The 10,266-nt window shown below is 33.0% G+C and overlaps 1 protein-coding gene across 1 annotated transcript; it reads right to left on the bottom strand.

Moving 5' to 3' along the window:
* Positions 1–399: 399 nt before the first annotated feature.
* Positions 400–8,336, bottom strand: LOC128884907 (leucine-rich repeat neuronal protein 3-like). Its single transcript, XM_054138582.1, has 6 exons — positions 8,103–8,336; positions 7,478–7,752; positions 6,440–6,699; positions 2,752–3,043; positions 1,446–1,607; positions 400–462 (listed from the first exon to the last, which is right to left on the bottom strand). Exons 1-6 carry the CDS (start codon positions 8,299–8,301, stop codon positions 400–402), a joined length of 1,251 nt encoding a protein of 416 aa, XP_053994557.1. The 5' UTR covers positions 8,302–8,336.
* Between the last annotated feature and the right edge of the window lie 1,930 nt (positions 8,337–10,266).

Raw genomic sequence — 10,266 nt, 5'->3', positions numbered from 1 at the left:
TAGATTCACTATTGCTAATTTCACAATTTCAATTTGATATTCAAAATAAGCGATCCTAAAAGCACACATTGGACTAGCAGTATTCAAATAATTTCATTCAGTATTCAGTACGTTATCTATTTTTGTCCACATCTTCCGGATTTGACCAGGTTGGATCAGTTATTTTGGATTCCACAATTCTGAATACAAATTCAGAATCAGCATCTCTAATAACTCATGTAGATCAATTTTGAAAAAAATCCATTCAGTTTTAATTTCTCGGTCCATCATATTGAATCGACCATTTTGAATGGTATCATTTTGATTCAAAATTTGGAATCTACGCCCAAAACAACCTAAAGATACCAATATTCTAAACATTTACTGCAGAATTGACTGAAATATCGAATTTTGTCCATTTTATCCGGATTTCGCCCACTGTGGCGTGTGCGGTGCAAAACCTGCACAACCGTACGTGGCGGCCTGACAATTCGACATTTTTGCAAAAGAAATTGTGGTTCGGAATCGTTTTAGCTACCCCCCATTTCCGATTCTTACACTAATTCTGAGACACCCCGTATACACGAAGTTCAGAAGCCAAACTAGTTATTGGTCTTCTTGGATGGAGACCTCATTTTTGTAACAGACCACAAGTGAACTTGACAATTGTTAGGTGTGGAAATGAATTCTGTGTATTTATTTTCAATTATTTGTAACTCTAATTGAAATAGAAATATTTCAGGGTAAATGCAGCCGGTCCTATAAATATTCGTACCCTTTATATCTATTGAACAAAATTTGTCTAAATTAAATAATAAATTTAATGTTCCTAAATAAATATTTCATTATAAATATGTACATGTGTTAGGCATATTCATGCACATATTTATATAAAGAAAAATGTCTAAATTAAATGTGTAAATTAATAATATAAAATATTTAAATTAAATAATAAATTTAATGTTTCTAAATAAATATTTCATTATAAATATGTACATGTGTGAGGTATATTCATGTACATATTTATATAAAGAAAAATGTCATTGGAAACATCAAACCTGTCATTTTATGTAGACAAATTTTTTAAATAAATATAAAAAGTACCAATACTTATAGGACTGACTGTATGCATTAGGTTTATCAATGGCAAATGAACTAAATTGTGAAATTATCGATGTAAATTTCATAAATACTTAAAAATCTATAAGTTAACATGAATAAATCTATAAATTTCACAAGTACTTGAACATCTGTGCTCTACAAAAAAAAAAACAGTTTTTTTCCGTAGAACCACCTTAAATTAACCTTTCTCCCAGCGAAACTCTAAAATCAAGGAAACGGATTCGCAAATTGACGCGCAGCTTGTAAATCAAATCGATCTGTTCAATACGACATTTTTGCCCCGCCCCCTTCACCCCCGATTCAGATAGGCGTACACGTAATATTTCGTTATTGCCAGAACTTACCAGATATTGATTATTGCAATCGCAGCTCCATTTGTTGTTCGTCAGATCCAATTTTTCAAGGAGGTCCCACCTTAGGAGGAGGTACTGAGGCAAATATTGCAGGGCGTTATCCGATAAAACGAGTTCCTTTAGTGGCGGCCACATGGGCTCATTAGACTCCGTCTACAATCACAGCAAGCACAATACATTTTTTCAAGCTGCTCTTTCTGTTGAACGCCAATTTATCGCTTGGCGCTATTTCAACGCGAAAAGATCAATCGAGAAGGGGATCTCGACAATACCCTTTTATATTGTAAATCGCGATGCCAATTCGATTTGATGAAAAATATTAAATATACGAAGAAGCACGTCTCCCTTGTATTTGTTAGGTTTAATTAATGCCAGTCGCTTTTTGCGCGTTTTCATGCTTGGAAGCTTATTGCTAGAATGCTCGAGGGGATGAATTTTTTTATTAAAAATGGATAATAAAAACGAGAATGGGAAATTAAGTTGTTATTAGACAACTATTGTACATCAGGTGTTATAGTTGAGTTATTCGACTTCTTACACTTGTATTAGGTGTAGAAATTAATTACGTGCCTTTATATTTAATAGTTAATAACTGTAGTTTAAGTAAAAATATTTATTCGACATTTTGTTACGTTAAATTACTAACCTTCTAAGTTTTCAACCCGATTTCCACTATAATGAATCTATTTATATGTTCATATATTAAGGACAGAAATTAATTATTTGCCTTTCTAAGGTAAACTTACCATTTATTTATAAAGAAAAATCATACAACTTTTAATTTTTCCTCATACATTCCAATTACATTACTATGAAGGTTGGTACCCTGACATGACAAAATGGCCAGTAAATATTTTTATATGAACTAGAGTTATAAATAATTATGTGAAAGTAAAGACGCAGAATTAATTACTACACCCATTAAATAAAACTCACTCACTTAATTAACACTAAAATTACCGACTTCAGTGTTTACCTAACTGTAATATTTACAACTATATCTTTGTAATTAGAGAAAGGAAGATCAAACTGATACAGCAATCAAATTAATACTCTGTTACAAAAATTGTCCTTAAGTATTGCAGTAAAATAATTGTTAATGATTGAGTGATTTTTGAAGAAAGTTTGAAGTACAAAGATCAAATTGACCAGTTTGTGACAGGTTCAGTGTTAATGTAATAATATTACCGTTTCAGTTTGCATAAATGTATACCCCTTTTGATTACGTTTCGCTCCCACTATCAAATACCACGGAAACATTTTTCTTTTAATTTCTAATCACTTATCAGATAAATACCTGGTAATTCAGAGCGGATTCGTGGATTACTTGTAAGTTGGGGCAATTTTGTATTCGGAGAGTCTCCAGCGAATCCAAACCTAAAAAGCTGCCAGATCCGATCGCTGTCAAATGAGGCATGCAGCAGAAGCTCAATTCCTTCAGCTTCGTCATATTAGGAAAAGGGTGTGAATTGTTGATAATTTTAATTGGATTTTCGTCCATGTATAGGTACTCCAACGCGATAGCATCGCCAAGTGCGACTGGCGGGATCATGATCCGATTACCACTCAAATTTAATTTTTTCAGGTACCTAAACATTTCACATAGAAAGATTGTTGAAGATATTAACGTCATGTTCGTTCCATTTTCTGTTATAGATTTCTGCGTATAATTAACACTGAAACTACCAAACCGGTCAATTTCATCCATGTACTTAAAAGTTAATTCTAAAGGCACTTAATTATTAATAATCATTTTATAGCAATTTTTGGGGATAATCATTGGAACAGAGGACGTTTTAATTGATATTTCATTTGCCTCTCTAGCTTCTATAATCATTATATGTATATAATTGCATAGATGTAGTTGTATGTACAATTTATATTAGCCGACCTTGGTAGCTTTAGTGTTCAATAAATTGTAGAAAAATAACAAAAATGTGGAAACGACTCTCTTGCAATTTATTTAGTTCTGTACAGAAGTATATTTTGTAGAACTTATTTATGTACAGAATTGCACCTTGTATAAAAAAAACATTTCTATATGTAATTTCATTCATTATAATTTCAGCGAAAAGAGCATCTAGTCGAGTTAAATGTGTCTCTTTCCTTCCCCAGGAACGACTGTAAGAGCTCTTTCACACGACGATACGCAGATCGCGATACGCGTATGCAGGATACCGATGGTACACATAATGTTATGGAAGCGTAAAGACGGCGATTCTTGCGAGATACAGTATCGCGATACTGATTTTTGGTATCCGCGGTTGGTCGGCCGCCGGCAACTTTTTCTGCGTTGGGGGGGTCGACGAAACATTGAAATAGATGCGAGCATTCACGCGACGCTGCGCAGTATCGTCGAATTCGTTCACCTTCCTCATAAAAAATTTTTAGACATAATAATTGAAGAATTTACATGAATCGTTACAAAGTTCTTCGAATAAAATATGAAAAGCTCCCGTTTCTTCTCTTATATTATTAATAGGATGAACCCAATATTTTCTCTTAACTTTTCTCCTTTTAGTAGCTTTTTTATGTAGAAACCAAATGGATAAGGCTTCAATCTCATCCATTATTTCAGAAATATTTTCACTAACTAAGAACGCGTGTTTCTCAAACGAGAAGATATGTTTAACTGAAAAACAAATGATCAACAGCGTGCTACGAAATTAGTTGGATACAGTATCGCATAAGTATGTTGCTAGCAGATACGTATCGCATACGCGTATTGCGATACGCGTATCGTCGTGTGAAAGAGCTCTAAGTAATCCTCCACGATATCTAAGCCTCTTATCAGCGTACTCCGATCTATCGACTCAGGTTCAATACAGAAAAAGTATTAATTTTCACCATTTTCTGTGCAACTTTTTGCAATTAAGAACATATAATTGGGATAGTACAGAACTGGGATAGTACAGGGTGTCCCATAAATATTGTAACACCTTGAACGGGATGGTTCGGGAGGTGATTTGAAACAACTTTTTCCTTAGCGAAAATATTGTCCGAGGCTTCGTTAAGGAGATATTAAAAGAAAATCCCGACCAATCAGAGAGCGAGGATGCTGGTGGAGCGGCCGTGGTAGCGATGGGTAAGCGGCCGCGCTCGTACGGGAACAAGTGACTCGACTTGTATCCAAAGATATTGGCACCACAGCCGCACCAACGGTATACGCACGCTCTGATTGGTCAGAGTTTTCTGTTAATATCTCCTTAACGAAGTCTCGGACAACATTTTCGCTAAGGAAAAAGTTGTTTCAAATCACCCCCCAAACCACCCCTTTCAAGGTGTTACAACATTTTTGGAACACCCTGTATATCTTCCGTGAATTGATCATCTACCTTAAGGATTTGATCAAATCTCCATTTTTATCAGCTCCCTTCGACATCTACATCGGAATCCAGTAATGAAATAAAGTCCGGAGCGCCGCGCAAAAGAACGAAATTTTTAAATTCGTCAAATGAATTTTTGTTAAATATCTTCTTATAGAGAATGACAAGACAAATTCTTTTTATATTCACAGTTTATTCATCTGACATTAAATTTGAAAAATAAAAATTGAAAACACCTTGTGCACCTTGCTGCTTGTATCATTATCATTGACGACGACGCGCGATCTTATAACTTATACTCTATTTTAGTAAATTGTATACAAATCGGTTTGCAAATTTTTGAAGAACTTCTTCGAACATTAAGGAACAATTGTCTCACTGGAAGGTGTTTCGAACGCAAACATATATTCAAATATCGCTACTACGTTCTTGTTCAAAATTTCGAAGATTTTCAATGACATTCGGCCAAGTTACAGCGATTTATACCGGGTGAATCACGAGAAACAAAACACCTAATTATCTCAGTTCAACTTAAAGATAGATGAAAATGTTAGAGGAAAAAGTTGTACTGTTTAAGGGGGCAAATATGAGGATATAAAAAAAATTTCCGAATTTTGTAACTTTCAAGGTTCTTTGAAAGTCATAATGTAACACATCGTTGTACTCGTATTGGCGTCAGCTACAATCCTATGATGTTGAATATATAGGACGTAATCCAAAAGTTACCGATGATCTTCAAAAAACCTTGAAAATTACAAAATTCGGAAATTTTTTTTATATCCTCATTTTTGCCCCCTTAAACGGTACTTTACTTAAACTTTTTCCTCTAATATTTTCTTCTATTTTTAAGTCGAACTCAGATAATTAGGTGTTCTGTTTCTCGTAAATCACCCGGTAAATTAAAATCAAATTAAATTTCGGACAAAAGAACTTTTAAGTTTTCATCTTTTATTTTTGAAACTAAACGCCGGATGAATAAACTGTAAATATGAAAAGTTTCGTCTTGTCATTCTCTATAAGGAGATATTTATGAAAAATTGATTTGACGAATTTAAAAATTTTGTCGGGGTATTTATGTAAACTACGATCGCGAGCCTGGCACTAGTATGCCCCGTAGAACTTCCAGCAAAAATCGTCCCACGGTCAAAGGGATATTCAAAGTATTCAAATAAAGTAAACGTATATAAAGTTTGAAAACGATCGGTCAATTAGTTTTTGAATTATCATTCCCACTGATCGAAAAAATGTTGTTTAAAAATGCAAACGCGATATTTCAACGATTTCTGTGTGAAATGAATTTAAAAAATTTCCAAATGTACTTTAGAACATACCTAAAATATTTTCAAAGTTATAAGAACATTAAATCAATTCTTCTCTATAAAAAATAATATCGCAAAAAACACTTAATACTTGGACTCCTAATGTGGGTTCCCCCCTTGAACAAAAGTAGCAACTTATTAGTATCCTGAGAATCTTTATGCAAAATAAAATCTTTGCAATCGTACCTACAAAAATTAAATCTAAATTTAATTTATTTTACTCTGCAAATATTGTATCAACTCTACTTTCAATATTTTTTTATATTATTGCATACTGTATGCGTTTTGTAGTTTCTTGCACATTTAAATTCCACAATCTACTTATTAGTACTGTTCTTACCTGGTGGTATGAAATAGAGTCTCTGGTATTTGTTTCAAATCACAGTAGCTCAAGTCCAATTCCTCTAATTGTCGAATGGAGCTGATTGCTAAACTAGTCCTATAGTCGATTTGCGCGAACAAGTTGTGAGACATATTTAGTACTCTCAAGTTCGACATATGCTCGAAGAGGTCCTGATGGAACGAATGGATCTTGTTGTAAGCCACCGTTAAGATTGTCAGGTTCTCTAGTGGTTCGTAAGCCTCTAGTGAAAATTTACCCTGAAATGCGAAGGAATTTCTAAAGTCGAATTCGTATTCTAATCTAAAGTTAATAAGTCAATAAGTTTGATTGATGAACGCAATTTATTTGCTGACCCGAGTTGACTGAACATTTTGTTGTTGACTATGCGAGTAAAAAAACTGTATTCATTTTAATCAAGTATTCTTAACTCTACTCGATTGGCACGAGAGTTTACTTCATTTCAAATTTCGAGCTACGTGAATAATTTATTTAAATACTCGAAAAACTTCAAACCAAGATGACTAGTATTTGAATTATTTATTGCATTTCACCTTCTCACTGCTGAATTAATTAGTGATTAATCCCAGGATTTATTTTTTAATTATTGTACTTATAAATATATTAGTTTGTCTGGAAAGTCCGTGCCGATTTTTGGTAGGTGGTACACGTCTGTTTATATTGGAATGATTAAAAACAATTAACACGTGTCCGTCCCTTAAAAGGTGGAAAGGTTGTGAAACAAAATGGTATTCATATAATTCAATAAATATATATCAAAATTCAAATGTGCCTTTGAATTTTTCTTAAAAATTGGCACGAACTTTCTGGACAACCCAATACTATACATCGATGAATGCAATAACAAAATAATAGATAAGCAATTCTTACAGAATTAGTCACAAAATCCAAAAAGTGGGTACAACTTGAACACCTTCAATAGTCCAAGGTTAATACTAATTAAAATACAAGATTTATTTTTTATTTTGGCTTTTTTTTTATTTAAATATGTTTGTGTATAGTATAATTCAACGTTACCTCAAACGCTTTCGGATTCAGGCTCTCGCTAGTAAGCTCATTATGACTCAAATCTAATTCGGTGAGATTAATTATCTGCTTGAAGGCGGCGTCGTCGATTTTTGTGATTTTGTTCCCTTGCAGAATTAATCTGTTAATCGTACTAATTGGAAAAGGTGTGATGTGTTCTATCAAGTTTCCCTTAAACGATGCCACTTTGCTAACTTTAGCATTCCATTGCCATCTGGTGAAAATGGCTGTCATATTCCTGTCATCGCAGTTTAGAATCTCACCCGCTACGAAACAGGTAATTCATTTTCGAACTTATGTTATGTTAAAATTCCCAGTTTCATATCAAATTAAAAATAAATAACTTCTGGTATATTCCTTGTTTGACAAAAATTAAAATCTAAATTATGCAATGAAATTACTGATATATATTATACTTATAATGATACACCATACAAATAAATATAATTTTTATTCGTCATGTAATATTCGAATAAAATTCTGTTCTACTCGGTTCTCTGTTACATCGAGGAATTTTCACAGATTTGATTGTGTAATTTGTATAAATTTTTCTATGATGAATTTTCATGTATCGACTTCATTGTTAACGTTTGTGGTGTATTCGAATACCTCATACCTTTCGTGCAATTGCATACTTGGCATATGCGCGGAGATTTAGATTCAGGTGATTCAGTTGCATTTGTGTCAATTGCTTCATCGTCTTTGGTCTCTAGAATCACTTTCTTGCTATTTGCATCGGTTGCATTTTCGATGTTATCTTCGCACTTTATCATTGTAAACGCGAATAAAACGAGAAATAATAGTCGACGATCCATGGTTCATTGAGAAATGAGTAACCGTGGAACCTCACACGAAGAACTAAAATCGGTATTCTTGTATCAAGCCGGCTATTCCTGATAAGAATCCATTGATAAGATACCGTTAGTTCTCGTTACTCATCGTTCTAAGCAGGTTAATACGTAATCCCTTTTGCGACTAACTCGTTTCTCTTTTCTAACCGACTTCGAAAAGAAGGAGGTTACTCAATTCGACATGTATATATAATTTTTTGTTTTTTAAGTGTTTGTTCACCGATTACGCCGAGATGGCTTGTCCAATCGGAATTAAACCTCTTGCATTTTATAGAGTATGTCCCCCAGGTGGTCCCGTATCAAGACATTTCGAGATTTGTCATTTTTTGCCTGTCCTTTTTTATGCAAAAAACCGAAAAATTTTATACTGCTTCTTACTCCGAAACGGTTGGAACAACAGGATTGAAATTTCTTACATCTGGTAAGATATCGCTGGTATTTGCTCCCATAAAAAAAATTTGGCCTTGTTTTATTTTTTACCATTTTATATCACTTTTTATTGCAAAAAGTACTATTTTTCCACGTATGTTCGAGCTGAAATCGATGAAATCGTTGAAACCCCTCACATTTTGCTGCCGGTCAGGTTTTCGCGATGATTACGTTTGCAAAAATCTATGAATTCTTTTTATCGTTTATAAACTATTGTTACTGCAAAATTCCTATTCATTGATGTAACTCGGCAAAAAATTAACTGACTGCGATGAAACCTTCTACATACAATGACAGATGATTTCATGATGTTCGCATTTGGAAAAATTGATGGACTTTATAAGTGTTTATATCAGTTGTTACTGCAAAATTCCTATTCATTGATGTAACTCGACAAAAAATTAACTGACTGCTATGAAACCTTCTACATACAATGACAGATGATTTTATGATGTTCCTATTTGGAAAAATTGGTTAATTTCTTAATGTTTATAACATTAATTTAATCCGAACCACCCCTTTCAAGGAGCTCCAACATTTGGGACAACCTGTACATTGCTCATAACTATTGTTATTGCATATATCTATTGAAACCTTTCTTGCTTATGTCTATTGATTATTAGATTAGTAGATTGCCACTAAAAAGGGTAAAAAAATAATTTTCAGAAAAAAAATATAACCGACTTCGAAAAAATATTAAAACTGCACTAAAAAGTATGAAATAATTTCTAAGTAAATTGATATGAATACTCACCAGTTCTAGATATAATTGCTTAAAAGTATGAAATAATTTCTATTCTCTTTATTTTAAATTATATTGAATAATATATTAAAGTTCTATTTCCTTTATATTAAATTATGTTAAATAACTTTTTCGTAGTTGGCGCAAAATAAAAAATTACTTACATTCAAAAGTACCAAATGTGGTTTAACTTTCTGTTGGAGGGACTAAACATACCCCCTTAAGTTATTACTATCATTATATCTACTTTAGACATCATATACATTAACATTATTCAATATCGCCACTTCCACCAAATGTTATCCCAAACCTACTCGGACAGTATTTTCATACAGAGAGTATATACATAGCAGTAATCAATATTTCTACCCTCAGCCCCCGCAAAAAGGAATGCCCCAAACCTACTGAGACAGTATTTTCATGTAGATTGTATATGCATTAACTGTATTCAATATTGCCCCCTACCCTCCCCGCATCGCCAAAACAAATACATCAAACCCTCTCAGACAGTATTTACACGTAGACAGTATACAATATACATGTATACATTAACACCCTCACCAAAAACTAACTCAAGCAGGAATTAAAAATTTTAAATTTGCGCCAAATACGAAAAGGTTATTTAACATAATTTAATATAAAGGAAATAGAAATTATTTCATACTTTTTAGTGCAGTTTTATTTTTTTTTCGAAGTCGGTTATATTTTTTTTCAAAAATTATTTTATTAGATAGAAAACTCTGTATTGTTCGACACGT

The sequence above is a fragment of the Hylaeus volcanicus genome, chromosome 2 (assembly GCF_026283585.1).
Source record: "Hylaeus volcanicus isolate JK05 chromosome 2, UHH_iyHylVolc1.0_haploid, whole genome shotgun sequence".
NCBI classification, from domain to species: Eukaryota; Metazoa; Arthropoda; class Insecta; order Hymenoptera; family Colletidae; genus Hylaeus; species Hylaeus volcanicus.
Note: the sequence above shows the minus strand (reverse complement) of the source record. Positions and strands in the feature narration are given on the sequence as shown.

Excerpts from the sequence above, each read along its gene's own strand:
- LOC128884907 (XM_054138582.1), bottom strand. The coding sequence starts at position 8,301 with ATGGATCGTCGACTATTATTTCTCGTTTTATTCGCGTTTACAATGATA. Across the intron at positions 3,044-6,439 it reads ACTCTATTTCATACCACCAG|GTACCTGAAAAAATTAAATT; the intron begins GTAAGAACAGTA and ends TGAAATGTTTAG. Across the intron at positions 1,608-2,751 it reads AATCCGCTCTGAATTACCAG|ACGGAGTCTAATGAGCCCAT; the intron begins GTATTTATCTGA and ends CTGTGATTGTAG.